This window comes from Manis pentadactyla, chromosome 10 (genome assembly GCF_030020395.1).
Source record: "Manis pentadactyla isolate mManPen7 chromosome 10, mManPen7.hap1, whole genome shotgun sequence".
NCBI classification, from domain to species: Eukaryota; Metazoa; Chordata; class Mammalia; order Pholidota; family Manidae; genus Manis; species Manis pentadactyla.
Genome location: NC_080028.1, coordinates 36,831,423 through 36,850,860, shown reverse-complemented (window position 1 = coordinate 36,850,860; position 19,438 = coordinate 36,831,423). Strand labels below are relative to the sequence as shown.

General features: G+C 50.3%; 1 protein-coding gene across 1 annotated transcript; it reads left to right on the top strand.

Moving 5' to 3' along the window:
• The first annotated feature begins 1,308 nt into the window (after nucleotides 1-1,308).
• Nucleotides 1,309-7,688, top strand: LOC118927222 (keratin, type II cuticular Hb1). The gene is made up of 9 exons (XM_036915154.2): nucleotides 1,309-1,752; nucleotides 3,092-3,300; nucleotides 3,942-4,002; nucleotides 4,898-4,993; nucleotides 5,514-5,678; nucleotides 5,969-6,094; nucleotides 6,344-6,564; nucleotides 6,815-6,846; nucleotides 7,106-7,688. Exons 1-9 carry the CDS (start codon nucleotides 1,384-1,386, stop codon nucleotides 7,333-7,335), a joined length of 1,509 nt encoding a protein of 502 aa, XP_036771049.2. The 5' UTR covers nucleotides 1,309-1,383; the 3' UTR covers nucleotides 7,336-7,688.
• The last annotated feature ends 11,750 nt before the right edge of the window (nucleotides 7,689-19,438 follow it).

The window sequence follows — 19,438 nt, the reverse complement described above, 5'->3', positions numbered from 1 at the left end:
TATTCTCTTCTCAAAATAGAACCTATGTTTCCCTACAGACTTCTTTCTAATTGTAAAGAAGGCAATGTACTCGAGTGATCCAACTGAGCAGCACAAATAATAGGTACTTCTTGGGATGATACAATCAGTTATATACCACCATTTATAAAGTATTCTGCCAAAAAAAATGTTTCAGTTAAACCCAATCAAGCCTCTAGACGAACGCTGTCCAGTAGATGCTGGTGTGATTGTGGAATAATTCTGTACCTGCACTGTCCAATAAGGTAGCCACTGGTCATATGTCTAGTGCAGCTGAGGAACTAGATTATGAATTTAATTTTAAATAATTTAAATTTAAATAGCCACATGTGTCTGTTGGTTACCATATTGAAGAGTCCAGCTCTAGAGTTAACTTCCAGGATATAGAAAATGCACAGGGTAGAGCCACCAGTGAAATCACATGAAACCTATTTTTAAAGTTCTTGGGACAATTAGGAAAATCAAAAATGAAAAGGAGAGTAAATGATTCTTTGAAATTATTGTTAATTTTCTTGCATGCAAAAAGAAACGCATGCTGTAGCATTTAAGGGTTACCTTTCATGCTTTCTGTAACTGCCAAATAATTGGGCAAATACGAAAGCAAATATGGAACAATGCTAACAACTGTTAAATTTAGGTACTGAGGTGGAACATCTCGGGATGTTAATTATACTATTCTTTCAGCTTTTCTATATGTTTGAAAACTTTCATAATTGAAGTTGAAAAAGACATGAAACACAAATATGTAATAATCTGCTGGTAGCTACTGCCATGATAGGAAAAATCAGATGTATTTCAGCAGCCCACTAGACATTCTAAAATGGGGAAAATACAGATTTCTGTTATAGTAGCACATAGGACACTACTGTAATGGGAACTTCTAGATGTTATTTATTAAAAGTATAGTCTTTCCCGGGTCCCCTCCCCATTCACCCCCACCCCCACACAAACACAGGTCCCCTGCTTCTCCCAGGATCTGGCCACCCTTCTCCCTTCTCCTGGCCACATTCCTCCCTCCCCTGCCCTGCCCTGCCCTCCCCATAATCCTCAGATGAATGCATGCCCTGCTGGCAAGGCACTTTGAAGATGAAACATGCTGAGTGCCCCTACAGCCCAGAGGTTGGCACCCTTTACACAGAGGCGGGTGGGGGCCACTCCACCATTAAACCACGTTCTAAAGAGGTTTTGGAACCGGCTAGCCGCCCAAGCCCATAAAGCACAAATTGCCCCAACCCCATCTGCATAGCCAAGCCCCTAGGATCCGAGCATAAATAGGACTGCGGCGCCTTGAGGAGCACGTTGGAGTTCCCACAAGACTCCAGATCACCCACCCTATACTCTGCAACACACACCTCCAGAAGCACCATGACCTGCGGATCGGGATTCTGCGGCCGCACCTTCAGCTGCGCCTCGGCCTGCGGGCCCAGGCCAGGCCGCTGCTGCATCACGGCCGCCCCCTACAGCGGCGTCTCCTGCTACCGCGGCATCACCGGGGCCTTCGGCAGCCGCAGCGTCTGCGGGGCCTTCCGCTCCGGCTCCTGCGGCCGCAGCTTCGGATACCGTTCCGGCGGCGTGTGCGGGCCCAGCCCTCCCTGCATCACCTCCGTGTCGGTCAACGAGAGCCTGCTCGCGCCCCTCAACCTGGAGATCGACCCCAATGCGCAGTGCGTGAAGCAGGAGGAGAAGGAGCAGATCAAGTGCCTCAACAGCAGGTTCGCTGCCTTCATTGACAAGGTTGGTGTCCTTGATCACACCCTTCCTGACCTTCCCGTTCCTGGGCTGGCCACTGAGGGGAGTCAACGGCAGGGTGTACGTGGTGCAGGTGAACCCCAGTCTGATGGAGGATGTGGATACATATCTAGGGCACAGATACACAGAGACCTGAGTATAAGTTAGCACCTCCTAATTTGATAGCACTATTATATAAACCTCCGTCCAGACAGGCAGGGTCCTCAACACCCACTTCCTGAGCCTGGGAGTCCTGGGAGGAATGGGGACTGCTGATATATTAAGTGATAGTTTTAGGTGGTACATTAAAGCATTAAATAACATTAAGCCACTGATGAGAAAATGCATTTCCTTTCATGTTTGTTTCATTCCTTAACATTAATGGAGAAAATCTCATTGGGTGCTGAAATGTCTTTAACATCCCTCTAATATGAGCTTCTAATAAAGAAAGCAAGCCTCAGGTTCAGTTGCTGCTAAGGGGCAACAGTTTCAGCTAGAATTTAATATTTTTGGAGCTCCTCTTATGGAACTCAAAAGTGATATTGGATTCCCAACTATGGTAGTAATATAAAAATATCCCTTTAACCCTACTTAAGTGTAAAATATTCAGCAGATCCATTTATTGATACACCCTAAATAAAATAGTACCAGGGAAGAGCAAAATCCTGAAGGCAGCCTGAGAAGGATCATATCTGAGAACCACTGCCCCTGGCCAGCTCTGTGAGTACGCACAGAAGAGAAATGGGGCAGGGATGGGGGACAGGGGCTGGCCAGGTCCCACCAAGAGTGGGTGGCAGAGCAGAACGCCAAGCCCAGGATCTCCCTAGCTTTCTAGGCCACTGGGGCTTTGGGGCCCAGCTACCCCTCTCCTCCCCAGCAGGAGCTGCCCCACCCTGACAGCCACTGCATCCTGTTGCTGGCCCACATACCCCAGAAAAGTGGCCAGAACTCAAGCATGGAAAGTCCCGGTTCAGAAGCAGGAGGCTGGGCTTCACGTCCAGGTTCTCCTCTGATTCCCCTGCCAATGCTGGGCTGTAGTTTCCCTTTCTCAGCTCCAAGTTCACACCAGAGTTCTGTGTGGTGCAGGGGGTGAGCTGGCCATGACCTGGAAAGGAAAGATGAGGCCAAGGCAGCCTTGAGACTCCTACTCACTCAGGCCTGTCCAAGTGGTCATGAAACACGGATGCTCCCGGTGCGTCCTCGGCCCAGGAGAGCCCAGCAGGGGCCACCACGGCCACCCCTTCCTCTGCACACCCCACTGCTGGCTCTGCCTGGACTCTGCTGCTCTCTGAGGAGGGCGGTGGATATGGGCTCCTTCGACCCACTTTTCTCCACTTCTACCCAGGTGCGCTTCCTGGAGCAGCAGAACAAGCTGCTGGAGACCAAGTGGCAGTTCTACCAGAACCGCCAGTGCTGCGAGAGCAACCTGGAGCCGCTGTTCCAGGGCTACATCGAGACGCTGAGGCGGGAGGCCGAGTGTGCGGAGGCCGACAGCGGGAGGCTGGCCTCCGAGCTCAACCACGTGCAGGAGGTGCTAGAGGGCTACAAGAAGAAGTGAGCGCCTCAGGAGGAGGGTTTGGGCAAAGGAAATGGGGTTAAATCCAGGCAGGATGTGTTTGGGCTAGACCACAAGAGGAACTTCCCAATAGGAAGAAGTCAGGGATGGAAAGCATGTAGGAACCATGTTCTTTTCTGGGATGGGAGTTTAAGCACTGGAGTCAATCTGAGCTGCTCCAGCTACCGCATCACTATGTGTTTATTTCATTAATTCAGCAAACATTTTTGAGCATCCACTCTATGTCCAGGTGCTTTTTAGGACCTGAGAATGGGGCAGGTGTGAGCATGTAAGCATGAAGGATGAGGGGGGCACAGATCTAGGGTGGGTTCCTGCCCCCCAGGGGCTGCATCCAGAAGCAGAGAGGAGGCTTCCAAGGTGTGTGACGCACCCACCCTGGGCCCGGTCAGGTGACAGTCCCTGAGCCAGGAAGAGCACTGCATGGTGACACGGGCTGGTCTGAGTGCCCAGAGGGAGAGGAGGCACAGGGTCCCTTCTAGTCCCAGAGCCCGATTCTATGACCGCCTCCAGAAAACCCAGTTCCTGGCTTGTGTGTGCCTGGCCTTCTTTCTCTTTCTTTTCTTTCAAATTCCAGCCTATTGTAGTGCTAGTCAGTGAACTTCGTGCCCTTTGTCCCCAGGTATGAAGAGGAGGTGGCACTAAGGGCCACCGCTGAGAATGAATTTGTGGCCCTGAAGAAGGTGAGTGGCCCCAGAATACTCCACCTGTAATTCAGAAACAAGGGCATAGGCAGGAGGCAGCTCTGCAATGAGAGAGGCTGGGCAACTCCCCACAATCACGGAGCCAGCGTCCCCCGCACTCCTGGCCCCAGATGTCCCCGTGCTCCTGGTGGCCCTGGGAAGCAGAGAACAAGCCTGCTTCAAGCATCGCAGGCCTGTCCCCCAGCCCAGTGATTGCCGTCCAGCCCATGGTTCCCACCTCCTCGCGCCCTGAGCCTGGCAGAGAGCGGGCACTCAGGAAATGTTTGTGAGTGAAAGAGCACATGGATGCCCGGGGAGGGCAGCACGCTCAGGCCACAATAGTTGGCACATGCCAGCAGGAACAGTCTCCTGTTCCTCACCTCTTGGACTTGACTCAGCACAGGTGCCACCATGTAGACTCTCGGCAGGACCTTCTAGCCATTCCCCGTGAGGACGGCAGCGTCACTGTGAGGACACTGAGTCATGGAGGTCACAGGTGTCAGCCTGAGCCACCCTTGCTTGGAAACGACAGAGTTGTTCCGAGACCTCCCTTCTGACCACAGACTACAGTGCATTCCCTGAGATTTCAAAGCCCAGAGGGGCGGGGCCACAGTAGAGGTGACCCATTTTACACTAGATCCTAGTTTCAGTGAGAGTGGCACGTGTGGATTCTAGAGGGACCATCCCAGTGGCACCAGACGACTTGCCTGGAAACCTTGGGGTCCCCGCCCTTACCCGAACCTGCTCCTGACCCCTCCGACTGCACAGAGGACTTCAGCAGGCTCTGCACGGGGAGCTCAGGAGGGTCTCCACCCAGCCTGATGGGGTGCCCCCTGCTGGGGAGAGCTCTGTGCTGTCTCACCTGTGTGACTCCTGTACCACCCTCTCCCTTTAGGATGTGGACTGTGCCTACCTGCGCAAGTCGGACCTGGAGGCCAACGCAGAGGCCCTGATCCAGGAGATCGACTTCCTGCGGCGGCTGTATGAGGAGGTGAGGGGCCACAGAGCAGGGGGGCAGCAAGACAGATGTGAGTTAGACACTGGGAAGGACTTGCCACCATTTATTTGCCTTCTGAGCCCCTGGGTTGGAGGGAGAGGGGGAGTGCAGAGCAGTTGGACAGACCTGGGACAGGTTTACTGTCAGAAGGTGAAGAAGGGTGGCTTTGGTCTCATCTGCCATGCCCCTGATAAGCTGGCGTTCCTGGTTACTGTGGTGACACTCATCACAAACTGGTAAATGCTGACCCTAGACCCAAAGGATGGAGACAGGAGGCCCTCACCTAAATCAGGCAGGGGGCCTCAGACTTGGCCCCTGTCAGCCTCTGGTCTCTGGACCTGGGGAGCATTGGGAGGCCCCGGGGCTGAGGGGGAGACTTCCCCTGTGAGACTGGGGCTTAGACAGTGAGGCTATGGAGGAAGCAGGGAAAGGGACCGGGGAAGGTCTGCGAGAGGGCGGGCTGCCGAGAGTGGGGCTCTGGCCAAAGAAGCTCTGTCCCCTCCCACCACCACAGGAGATCCGCGTCCTCCAGTCCCACATCTCAGACACCTCAGTCATCGTCAAGATGGACAACAGCCGGGACCTGAACATGGACTGCATTGTGGCTGAGATCAAGGCTCAGTACGACGACATTGCCAGCCGCAGCCGGGCCGAGGCCGAGTCCTGGTACCGCACCAAGGTGAGAGGCCCAGGACACCTGCCTCCTAGACGTGGCAGTGGGAGGGATGTGATACATATATTAGAAACAACTTCTCTGTAATTCTGATCCCTAAAGAATTGTGGGCTGTCCTTCCCTAGAGATGATAGGAGAGGGGCAAAAAGCTCTCAGTGCGTTGTTGGGGTGGCAGGGCATGGCTCCCCTATATGGTTGCACAGGCTGAGCACTACCAACCTGCACAATCATCCATGGTGACCTGAACGGGTAGGGTTCCCATCCTGAGCCTCAGGAGCATCTCTGCTTCCCCCCAGTGCGAGGAGATCAAGGCCACAGTGATCCGGCACGGGGAGACCCTGCGCCGCACCAAGGAGGAGATCAATGAGCTGAACCGCATGATCCAGAGGCTGACCGCCGAGGTCGAGAATGCCAAGTGCCAGGTATGGGTTGTTTGGGACCTACCTAGAGTCCCACAGGCAGTGTGTGCCCAGGATGGATCTCACCATTCTTCCCCAGCCTGTTTGTATGACTAAAGTCCCTGGTGGTGGCCACTTCAGGGGACCCAGGTGATGAAGGCAAGGGCCCTGTCCTGGGTGTTCCCCACTGGCTGGGAGAGACCAGACACAACCAGGAGATGGCCAGGGAGACCCAGGGACCATAACCCACCTTGTTCTCTCCTGGGCCCCCAGAACTCCAAGCTGGAGGCTGCAGTGGCCCAGGCCGAGCAGCAGGGTGAGGCTGCCCTCAACGACGCCCGCTGCAAGCTGGCGGGGCTGGAGGCCGCCCTGCAGAAGGCCAAGCAGGACATGGCCTGCCTGCTCAAGGAGTACCAGGAGGTGATGAACTCTAAGCTGGGCCTGGACATCGAGATCGCCACCTACAGGCGCCTGCTGGAGGGCGAGGAGCAGAGGTGGGACCCAAACCTTACTCTGACCTGCCCTTCAAGAAATGCCACCCTTTCTCTTGGCTGAGAAATGGCCTGGGGTGTAGGAGAACCTATCATTTATTATCTTGGGGTAGGGGGCAGTTTGGGAGGGCTATTCCCAGAGACCCTCTGCTCCTGCTCTTTTGACCACCTCCGGACGCACCCCAAGAATGGGGAGCTCTGTCTGCAACTCCAGCCAAGTCACTAATGTTGCCTTTTTCTTCTTCCCTCTCAGACTGTGTGAAGGCATTGGGGCCGTGAATGTCTGTGAGTAACATAGGCCCTGGGTGGATGGGTTTACTCCCTTTCTGTGGGATGAAACCACAGAAAACTAAAGAGCCGGCTGGCATCACAGCCAGGAGGGGTTTGAGAAAGACCACAGCTCTGGGCCAGATGGATGTAGGGTTTTCAAGTAGAGATGCTCTGAATTTCTAGCATCTAGAGCTCCGGGCTTGGGGATAGGCATCTTTGAGGAGATGGGATGGCTTGTTACCCAGAATTTTGACTAAACCTTTGGGGTTCACAGGTGTCAGCAGCTCCCGGGGCGGGGTCGTTTGCGGGGACCTGACTGTGTCCGGCACCCGGCCAGTGACGGGCAGCACCTGCAGCGCCCCGTGCAGCGGGAACCTGGCAGTGAGCACCGGAATCTGCGCACCCTGTGGCCCCTGTAATTCCATCACATCTTGTGGCCTGGGCTCCTACGGCATCAGTTCCTACGGTGTGGGCTCCTGTGCCAGCAGCTGCCGCAAATGTTAGGCACCCCAACTCAAGCCTGACATCTCTCCTGTGCAGCCCCAGATGGCCCCGCCTGGCCTGGTCCAGCCCCTCCCAGCACCCACTCCCCCCACAGGGTGGAGCAAGCACTCTGCTACTTCTCTGGCACCTTGAAAGGTCTCTTCCCTCCTGGCCTCTCATGTCTGTGATTCCCTCTCCCTGGGCGCTGAGAAAGGCTACCCTAGAAAGATGTCCCTTTGACGTCCACAGGAAGGGAGTCCAGGGGCAGGGAGGACCAGGACCAATCACCATGGGCCCCTCAAGCCTCTCCCCTTCCTCCTCTGCAGTGTTCATCTCCGCCTTCATCTGTGTTTCCAATAAATCAATGTAGTTGACCTGGGCCTTGTCTGTACCTCTGTTATCCTCAAGGGTCTGGGTTAGGAAGGTCTCCAAAGTCACATGGAGAAAAAGGAGCCCAAAAAAATCCCTCGTTCAGGATCTCCAGTACCGTCCTCTCTCTCTGGGCTCACAGCAGTCTCAGAGTTAGCTAAGGGTTGTGCCAGCCTCTTCATGAGGTAATTTTATCCACACAACCTTAGCGATCTTATCCATACGCCATACCACCTTCGTGATACATCTTGCAGATGAAGAAACCAGAGCTCAGAGGTGCTCAGGAACTGGGGCAGGGCCCGACGCTGCGTTCAGTGGTACAGCTGGCTTTGAACATGGTGTGTGTCTCCAGTGCTCATTTCATTAAACCACAGTTGCCTCCCAGAAAACAACCCTGTGCGTATCTGTAAACTGACGGATAATGAAAATTAGATTTACCAGTGACTCAACACTTATGGAAACATCACTCATTGCTATGATGGGGAAGACTCATGCTTGAGTAATTTATAAAAATTCTTTAAGGGGTAAACACATAAACATGACTTAAACCTTCAAAAAGCCTTTGATATGGTTACTTTTTTTTTAATGGCATCCTTTTGGGGTTGGAGACCTGCCATAGCTGAGAAATTACCTCAAAGACAGAAAACAGCACATAACCATATGATGATGGTGCACAGAGGTGAGCCCACAGAATCTGGAACCAGATCACCTGGGTCCAGATGGGCTGTTTCTTCCTAGCTGACTGACCTTATGCAATTTACTGAACCTCTCTGTGCCTCAGTTTCCACATCCCTAAAGCAAGAATGATCAAAAGAGCACCTACCTCATATGGTTGATGGGAGGATTAAGGAATTTCATATATGTAAAGTATTTAGACAATGCCTGCCACAAAATAATCACACTACACATTCATTGTTACCAGCACTCTTTCACAAAATACAAAGTAGAAATCCCAGTGCTCAGAGCCATGACCAACCTCTTGTGCATATCTGTAAACTGATCGCACTTACATCTTATTACATTTATATCTGTGATCAGAAATTTCAAGACAGAAATCATTATGTCTTCCAGGGCCATCAAGCTCCTTCATGTAGGTGACTGTCCCCACTTGATACTGATAAGAATCTCACAAGCGCCAGAGGGAGTAGGAAGATAGCCCCTCAGCCTCACTATGGGCCAAGGCAAGTCCCTGAAGACAGGTCTGTACAGAAGGGTGAATCTTTAAACTTCCAGTCCCAGGCCCAGAAAACTGTAGCAGAAATATAAGTCCATTCTCCATTCCCCAGGGCAATAGAAATAATTAAGAAAATTGAAAGCCAGAACGAATGTCCTGAAAAGACAAAGACTCTTTCAATGGATAGAATCAATCTCCTTTGAACTAACATGGCTCTGCCACCCTCCTGATGGAATTCTGAACAGGACAAAGCCCTGGGAAAGTTCCTCTGCGGTGACACCACACAGCTCAGAAGCAGTTCCTGTCAGGAGTCCAGACCTGAGGCCCAAGCACCAGCCCCATCCCTCCAGCCCTCCTCAGTTCAGAAGCCACCTGCAATTCCAGTCCTGAAGGCCTTCTCTTCTCTGTCAACTAACCCCTCCCTTCCCATCTCACTGGTCTCACCAGCCCGGCTGAGCCTTGATGACCTGCCCCACTTCCCTCTCTCATTCGCCTTCCAGCTCTGACCCTTCTATTTCCCACTCCAGCTCTACCTTGCCACCTCTGGGCAGGCACAGGCAGGAGAACAAGGGTGAATCAATCAAACACATAATATTAATGGTGAAGAAAATGGAACACCTGGCTGTGTGACTTTTAGCAAGTCGCCTCCCCTCCTGGGCCTCCATGAATTCACTAGTGAAATAGAGTGTTTTAACTAGATAGTTGCTAAGGTCCCTTACCAGTTTAAAGCTCTATTATTCTTTAGGAGAGTTGGGAAAGGATTAGGAGCCAGAGGGAAAGGACTAGGCACTAAAGGAAAGCAGGGAGTCAGAAGCCATGCAACTGTGCTGTGTGCATCCTATCTGTATCATTCCACAGAGCTGTCTCTAGGCGGCTGTCTGTGAGCAGAACAATACAGCATTTGGGTATATGCACATTTCCAGGCATCTGTGTATAAATACATTTATGTGTGTGTGACTGTGACTATATGTGTGATTGTGTGTGTGTGTGCCCACCTGTGTATATGTGCTAGGAGAGAACCTGTGTGGGGACACCAGTGGGTTCGTGCTGGTGAGGTGGAGTCACAGAGAACAGGGCTGAGGTGGGATGATAATGGGCAGGCACTGCTGGGGGTCACAGGAGAGATGCCGTCTGGCTAGGGGGTCTTGGCTCTACCCCTTGGGCCCACCTCCCTGCCCTCCTGCCCTCCAGTCACTTTAGCACCAGCTGGGGCAGAGGGAGCTCATTGGTCTTCAACTTGGTAGCACCTCCTTTAAAGGTGCTCAAAAACAAGAACTCCGTTAAATGAAATACTAATTACATTTCTATAATTCTCTCTATGCTTTAATTACTTTACATATAGTAACAATTAATTCCCAAACAACCCTATGATAGTTAGGATTCTTATTTTACAGATAAACTGTGGTGAAGAGAGGTTAAATAGGGAGGAAAAATAAAAGGGATAAATGAATCCTCACCAGTTAGATCTGGAAAGGGCAGAACTGGGGCCCAGAAACAGGTGACTTTGGTCAAGGTGGCAGAAGACTGGGAACAGAAATTCAGTCCTTCCTGCCTTCCTCCACACTGGTCTGATTGCTAGAGTGCAGCTGGAGCCCCATCAGGAAGGATGGCATTTAGTAGATCATCAAGAGACCCCCAAGAGGTTTCCACGGGGTGAGACATATCAATGGTGGAAGAACAGGGCCCAATGCATCCAAGGACAGAGCAGACCAAATAGGACCACAGAGCCTAGACCTGTTCGCATTCACTACGTGGCAGGCCCTCGCGATGGATGGAGGAGACAGTCCCTGCCCTTGAGGGGCCCAAATACACACACAAACGCAGCTAAGTTACATTCATCATATTTAAGTGCTATTAAATGAGACAGGCATGAGGAGCCAATGGAGGGCTGACCCTTTGGGGTCCCCTTCTGCTGAGAAGCAACGACTGAACTGGTGATGACCCTCTTCCCCTCAGAAGTCATCCCAACACAGAAAGCTTGTAAATGGGCTAGTGAATGACTCTTCACAAGTGTGCCAAGCAGTTATCCCCTGCCCCAAGCTGGAATGTGGCCCGTGGCCAGGGAGCCACTCAGAGAATCAGTCCCCAAGCACAAACATTGCTTGTGGCCCACGTGGCCCAGCAAGAGACTCAAATCTGACACCAGAGGTTTCTTTGGAATTTCCCACACTGACATCAGGCTTATTTGGAAAAGGGAAATGTGGGCCATCAGTCCTCAGTGATGCAAGCGCAGACAACCTGCTGACAACCCCTAGGTGGCAGGTCCTTCTGCACTTCCCACAGAGCTCCTTCCTCCACATGATGGGCACACCAGCAGCTGGAAAAACCTGACCTTGAACATCAGAGAATGTCCTCCTAGCAAAATGGAGACACAACTCTGCTTTCAGACAGCTGCTTTGCATTGGGAGTGTTAGTAAAAATATTTATATGGTTGGTGTCTGTCAGTATTGATTAAATGCGGCTGATGCACGAGCCCAGTGGGGCATGTCCCCTACCTTTCAGGTAGATGGCAGCCTGCCAGACAAGTTTGGGTCCCATTCCTCTTGCCTGAGGCTGTTCTGTTTACCCACGGAGGGGCCCTTTGGATGTCTGTTCTCCAGGCAGCAACCCAGAGAATCAAGCAGAGACGCCCTGGCACTAGCATACCTTAAAAGGTAAAACCAGGGCCTCTGGCCAGTGACGCACCTTGGCCCCACCCAGGGACATAGCAGGAACCATTGTTCCCCAGCGCCTTGATGAGGTCATCCTTTGTGCAATGGAAAAGAATGTGAGTTCACTGAACCGTGGCTCCTCTGAGGCCACTATGGCAAGGAAAGCACCCAGAAACCCAGCCGTTCTCTGGCCACCCCACCCCCCAAACAGGCCTATCTTCTGCACCCCAAAGTCAGTTGCCTTTGGAACCTCAGACCAAACTACACCGCAGTGCTGGAAGTAGGCATAGAGTTAGAACCTGGGTCTGATTCCAAACACATGAACTCACCCACCACGGTAAGTTGTTCCCAATCCACCAACAGATCATTTGTTAAGCTAGAATCCAGGCCTAGGCCACCTAATTTTCATACCCAGCCCCAGTCTGTGAGGGCCATCACCCCCAGGGCCTGCACTTGAGTGCTCCTGCCAGGGTAACAGAGGGTGGCTCACCCTCATCCCCATCTCGTCCTGTTTCTCTTTCTGGTCTGTTTCCTTGTTTATAGCCTGCTTCCCTCCCAGAACGTCATCTCCATTGGGCCAGGAGGAGAGCATCTTGCTCACCAAGCACTCTCCCTGACCCTCAGGGAACACTCAGCACCTCAGGCTGGGGGTAAGCAGACTGGCTGCATGAATTAACCCCTTCTTTCCCTTTCACCAGGGGTCCGCGGATACCACCGCACTGACCCTTAGATCCTGGTTCTATACCACCACCAGTTGAAGCCATGTGGACCCACACACCACCGGGGAAGGGCTGCTTCCTGGCAGTGTCTCTCCCTCCCTCCCCCACCCCCAAATCCATCAGCTTTGTGATTGCTCAGGGCATAGCTAGAGGAATGGAATCCAGGCGGCAAACAGCCTGCCAGCTCAGTCCGCTGCAGAACTTTGTATTGCAAAGGATGAGTCCCAGGAAGAGCAGGATGGGGACGGTTCGGAAGGGCAGGGTGCTGGATCCAGGTAGTCCACAATGCCTCCCCAGTGGCACAGCACCCAAGCTGTCTCCACACTGGGGAGGGGTCTGTCACGGTCCAGTAAACTATTCCAAGACTACGTTCTGGGGTGGGCGGTAAGAGGCAGGGATGAGGTGAGGGCCAGTTCATGGGAGAGGGCGGGCGTCTGAGACGCAGGGCCAAGTCTCTGCAGCAGAAGCTAGGGTTCTTTGACTTACCCAGAGCGGGGCAGGAAGGCTCCAACATCCGCGGGAACGGCTGCCGATGACGACCCGGCAAAGCCGGCAGAGCCGCATAGCGCGCAGCGGCCGCCAGGGGCGCTCTTCTCCAGGGCGCAGGAGCCCGCTCCAGGCAGCCCCAGGCGGGCAGGCATGGAAGCTGAGCTGGGCTCGCAGGTGGGAGGGCTACCCAGGACTGAGCAGAGGGCTGCTGTTGGAAGGAGACTCCCCGCTCCGCCTGCGTCCCAGAAAACAGACATACAAACTCCTGCTCCAAAGGGCAGACTCACAGACCCTCCCCGCCCATTAGAAAACTGATGTGCAAACTCCGCAGACTAGCAGACCCCTTCCTCCAAGTCAGACACGCAGATTCTCCCCACCCGAGAAATAAACAGTCTCCTGCACAAGGACAAACCCACAGAAGCTCCTCCCACACCCCAGGACACACCAACAGAACCTCCCCTCAAAAAACAGACCATGGGACTCCCCCACAACACACACACAAAGAATCACCCACAAGAGAGGAAAAAGCCCCCCAAAAAGGGAGACACAGAAAGGAAGCAGACCCTTTCTCCCTTCCCAAGAGGATACACACAAAGGAGGGGGGGAGAGAGAAGATCTGACCCCTCTAACCCAAGTTACCTCTGTTATTTACTTACTGCCGCTCCGCTCCAAATCCCAGACCAGGCCTGCAACCCGCCTAGAGGGAGACGGAGGAAGCAGGTGACTGCATCTATCCTCCCGGTGTGATATTCTCCATTCTGCAAGACAAAATGCTTCTGGCCTTCTCCAGACAGACAGAAATCTTTCTGTCCTGCAAGCCCCTTGGTTCTCTCAGACCCCCAAAGCCCTTTTGCATCAGACTCCTCTGAACCTTAAACTCAATCTTTCCTGACTTAAGTTTGAGTAACTCACTTTTTAGTGATGACTTCTTAGAGGAAGGAGAAGGCAAAAGATCTACACTTTCTTTGACCTAAACTTATCTTGAAAGGAGAGATAGGGGAGAGCTCAATTGTCTGAATAATATTGTTTGAGCCTCACCCAACACTTCACCTGTGTCCTTGAGATGTTCTTTACCCTCTCTGAGATTCCTTTTCCTCTGTAAAATGGGGATAATGGGGTTTTTGAGGGGTTTAAAGGAGGTAATAAGTGCAGCATTCCTGTTGTATGTGGGTTCCCCTTCCCTCCCTCAGCCTCATATACCCCACTGGCTGGCAGGCCGGCCCTGGGTGCCTCCCACTGTCTAAGGTTAAAAGCAAGGCTCTACTTGTTCCCATAAACCTGCCTTCCCCAGCCTCTGCCTCAGCAGGGTCGGAGTTACGAGGAAAGCACTCCACAGTGGCAACCTTATTCCCCCTGGCTGGGCCTTGGTCTCTGCAGCTGTCTCCACGGACAAAATGCCCCTGCTCCCTGATCCTGGCAGTGAGTGACTTTCTGAGTTGCCCCATCTCAGGCACTGAGTGTGCATATTAGCTGGACGTTTTGTCTAAAGGTCTGTAAGATGGTGGTGGGGAAAATTTCACTAAGAGAACAAGTCCCTGGATACCCAGGTCACCTCCCTGTGCCCTGCACTCCAGACCATGGCCACATCTGAAGCACCACCAAGCCCTCACCTGCTCTCCTTGACCTCCAGCAGCTTGCGGTAGGTGGCGATCTCAAAGTCTAGGCCCAGCTTGACGATCATGAACTCCTGGTACTCACGCAGCTGCCGCGCCATGTCCTGCTTAGCCCGCTGCAGGGCAGCCTCCAGCCAGGCCAGCTTGCCGTTGGTGCTGCCTGAGACATCCTCCTCCTGCAGAGCAGGGGGGTCCTTAGCTTTCTGTAGTTCGCAGGGCTGGAGGTGAAGGGAGGATCCCAGAAGGAAGGACATCCTTGGCCCCCTGCCTCCCCCATCAAAAATCCAGAGACTGAAGGGCCAATGAAGAATTAGAGAGCATTGTGAAGAGTGAGCATGCCTGTTCCAAGACGTGTGTTTGTGCGTCTGCCCCGTTTCTAGGGTAAAGATTTTGGATTTTACATCTAGTATGGTAACACTTCTAATATGAGCTAGGGCCCAGAAAGTATTCAATGCTGCTTAGCACCTAGCCCTGGGGTTATTGTTTCATCAGGGAAACTAAAGGAAGAATATTCTTTCCTCACAGGAAATTAGAATTCGTAGTCTCTGGGGAGAAACAGTAATAATAAAAACTTGCCTTGGTGACATTGTGCTTGCTGCGTAAGAAACCAATGGGGGACTCAGCAGCTGGAGCCCACCCACTCACTCTGCCCCCCTCTGGACCCTGACCAGCTCATCCCTCTGCAAAATCATCAGTTCCTGGAGAAGTGAGAACCCCCACAGATATCCCTCAGAGCCTCATATCCCCTTACACCTGGAGAAAGCAAGAAAAAGACCAGGAGGAGAACCTCTTCCTTCTGCTGGGGTGGAGCATGAGCTGGGGGAGGGTGGGGGGCAGGAAGGAGCTTGAGACAGAAGCCAGCTGGGAGAGGGGAGAGGAGGTTGGGGGTTAGGAGAAAGAAAGCATTCATGTGGGAACCTCGCCTTTCTAAGGCCCCAAGCCTGAGTCACAAACGCAAATGCCTACAGAGGCCTGGCTAGAGGCATCAATAGGTAAAGGCCAAATGCTAAATATTCATCAATAGTATCCAGTTCCTGAAATCACCAGGACCTTTCATGTTTTCTGTTTGTCTTTCTCTGATTTAGATACTCAGATTAGCGCCTTTTCTCTTCCTCAAGGGTAATATTAATGTCAACCAGGGAGATGCAAAATGGCAAAGACTTCTCTGCCTCAGTGTCAAAGGATGCAATTTGGAGTGGTGGGGTCTATGGCACACAAAAGGAGTGTATCCCCCTGTGAAGAGACTTCTCTTCTCTAACCAAATATTACCACATGGGAGCATAGTTTAACATTGCAAGACCTGCACATTTTTAAAGAGAACCCAGAAAACAGGATTTCTAGATAAAATCTTGTAAATTCTGAAGATGGGCTCAAACTTAACATTGCATAGGACAAACAAGACACACAGACATAAAAATGTACGTACACAAAAAAGTGATAAGCCAGCAAGCATACATATTTACCTACATGTTAATTACTTACCCACATGGAATACAGAGAGTCTTTGGCAAAGTAAGGATGACATATACACACAGCCACACTCCTGCCCCTCAGACATTCACAAAGAAAAACTCTATACATTTATTCCAAAGACTGGGGGACGACCAGTCTGGTGGTTGTAAATAATGGACACCCTCCCACCATTCACCTCTCTGCCGCCCCCCACTCCCACCCCTCACCTGACTCATGGCTCTGTCCACCTCCACAGTCACCCACTGGATGGCCTGGTTGAGCCTGTTCAGCTGCTCCTTGCTGTGCCTCAGGGTCTGCATGCATTTCTGCTTGGTCGCCTTTGTGTCCACACACTGTGGGGTGAGGGCAGCCGAATAGGGGCGAGGAACAGGGACATGGGAAACAGACAAGAGCACTTGATGGAGACCAGCAACACAGTTGCAATACCCACCCATCCACCTTCTATCATGGACACATCATCAGACTTCTTGGGACCTCCATTTTTCCATCTATAAAATGGGGATGATAATCTTCCCTATGCCCAAGGGTTGTTGAAAGAATGAAATGCATTTGGGTGACTCCCTAGTGGGTGACACCTAGTGGGTTCAACAGTAGCATGAACTTGGGTATAAAGGGCAACAACACAGGCAGCAGTCTGTCAAGTTGAGTCTTTGGACTGAGGTCATACAGCGTTTATTCCTGGATAGGGATTATTAAACTCTAGAAAACTAATTATTATCATTCACCACATACGATGATCTAAATTAATACAAAAGGCAAAATTCCACAATAATTCCTAAGTTTAAAAATACTTTTAAAAAACTAAGAATGTGTAGAAACTTTCTTAACTTGATGAATGCTATTAATCAGTGACCAGATTCCAGCTTCTTCCCCAAGCCCAAGGCCACTGTGGGAAACGTTGTTTACAAAGGACAAAATCAGTGAGGCTTTTCCCTCCAGCACCCTGCTCCACCCACCAGTACATAGGCCATGCAGAGTAGCCGAAGCTTGCACAATGCCTTGCACTCTTCAAAATCTTTTACCTCCACCATCTTACTGGAGCTGATGGCTACCTGTGAAGTAGGCCGGGTAGATGTTATTGTCTCCATTATCTTTCCCTGGGCAAGCAGATGCTCATTACATCAACCTTGCAAGGAAGCAGGGACCCAGAGGGACATGAGTGACCCTGCCCATCAACAACTGAGCCAGACTGCATCTTAAGCCCATGCTCTTTGCTCTATACCCTGAGGGACCTGAAGTCACCACACCCTACAACCCAGAGAACAGGAACTGTTCACACCTGCCCAGTGCAAATTTCTTTACAGACAGATGCGGTTAGTGGGGAATGGATATGAACAGACTGAAAAACATCATCTCCCACCAGTCTCTGCCCTATTCCCAGTGCCCACCCTTCCCGCTCCCATTCCCAACAGCTGTAGACAGTAGACAAGCTTGTGGCTGGCTGGGTCCAACAAATCTGGGTGGGGTCCAAGGCCCCTCATCCCATGGGACCCTGTGAGCCACATGGATGAGTCTCACCATGACGAACAGAGCTGCCAGTCTCCTCCAATTCAGCCGTGAGCACCTGAGCCCAGCTCCAGCCCAAGGAGCTCCCAGAATCCTCCCCTCTGAGATAGGGCCTTTCCTTCCTGGGGGCTTTGTGACCTTTGATATAATTACAGAGTTCTGACAAGGGGTGGAAGGGGCCATTCTGTGAGCCTGCATGGCAAAGTGGAGGTCTGTAGGTTGGAATGGGCCTTGAGGGAAGGTCAGGGGGAAGGCTACTTCAGTGGGGACATTGTGTGGAGCTGAGGAGTTTGGGCTTATGGAGGGGACAATGGGAGCCACAGGAGGTGCTTGACAGGCAGCAGTATGGTGTGCTATGCAATTTAGCAGTGTGGAAGACAGACAGGAGAGAAAGAGACTGGGGCTGGGGATTCCAGCTCTGAGACTAGGTAGGGAATTTGGAGCAGGATGATGACTGCAAACTGACAGAGTAACCAGGGACCAGAGAACACAACTGATCGGCATTTTCCTTTTGTTTTATAAATTTCTCAACCTATAAAAGAGGATTTACAACATACACTTATTGATTTAAATAGCAACAGTAATGAAACAAATCCTTGTGTACCTTCTAGTACCTTCGAAGCCCCCCTGTGGGACCCTCCTAAAAGCACCCTCCATCCCTGACCCCAATCCCCAAATTAACTACTATCCTGGGCTTTGTGTTAAGCCTTCCCTTGCTTTTCTTTATTATTTTATCATCTGTGTGTGAATCCCTAGGCAATTGTTTACTTTTGCTTACCAAACTTTATATTAAAAAATTACCACTTGTATACTTCTATGACTTGCTTTTCCCTCCTCAACATTCTATTTTTAATGAGAGTCAGCCATTTTGATGAATGGAGCATTGTTTATTTATCAGTGCTGTGTAGTATTCCAACATATGATTATTTCTCCACTCTCCTGTGGGTTCATGTATGTGTACATTTGTTTTATGACAATGTAGCTATGAACTTTTTCCTGCATATCTGTTGGTATATTTCGGCAAGAGGTTCTCTAAGGTACTGACTGGCAAGCTTTTTTTTAACCACAACTTAAAATAAGACATAACATACATATTCATGCACTAAATCGAAATAAGTTTCATGAAACATCACTCATTCCTACTGTGTACAACACACTCTGATCTTCTAAACAATCACTTTAACATTATTTCACTTCCCATTTATGGCTTTGTGTTTCAGGTACTTTTTTGGTTTTAGGTTTTTGAATGTTTCATCTTTCAGTTTTCAATCAGGCCTTATGTTTATATTTCATTTCTTATAAATAGCATATTTAATAGATTATGAAAATGAAATACCCATGAACCCATTTACCAACACAAGAACCAAAGCAGTGCTAATAATTTATATCTACCTATATACTCCTTCCCAACCCTGTCCCCTACTTTTCACACTAGAAGTAACCACTTCCTCAAATTTGAGTTATTGTTCTCCTACATTTTTCTTCTGGTTTTATTACATACATGCCTATAAATAAAAATATATTTTTTAGTTTTCCTTGTTTATTTTTCTTATAAAAGTGTATCACTTCCACAGGGACTTGCTTTCTTTTTTAACATTATGTAACTAGGAGCCCTCCACTAGGATTCATAGTACTCTAGTTAGTAGAATATGCCACACTTATTGTATTATTGTAATTTTATTATTGTTTTAGTTTGGTTTGGGATTTTCCTTTTACAGAGTTGGTGCTCTGAACATTTTTCTAAATGTCCCTGATTCACATATGTGAAAATTCTTTTGATATACATCTAGAAGGGGAATTTCTGGGTCATAGGTTAATCAAATTACCAGACAAAAATGATTTGCCAAAGTTGTTTTAATAACAGTTTACACTTTGGTCAGCAATGTATAAAAGATTCAGAGCTTCTCCAATGTGTCTTAAATTTCAACAATTAAATGGTATAACTTTTTAGTCTTGCTTTTCATTTTCATTACTACTAAGTTTGAATTATCTTTTTAAATGTTTATTATCTGTATGGATTTCCTTTTCTTTTGCTCATTGTTCCTATTGGGTTGTTTGCTTTATTCTTACTGGATTATAAGCGTTCTTTATATTTCTAGATATTACTACTTTATCACCTCCATTTATCAG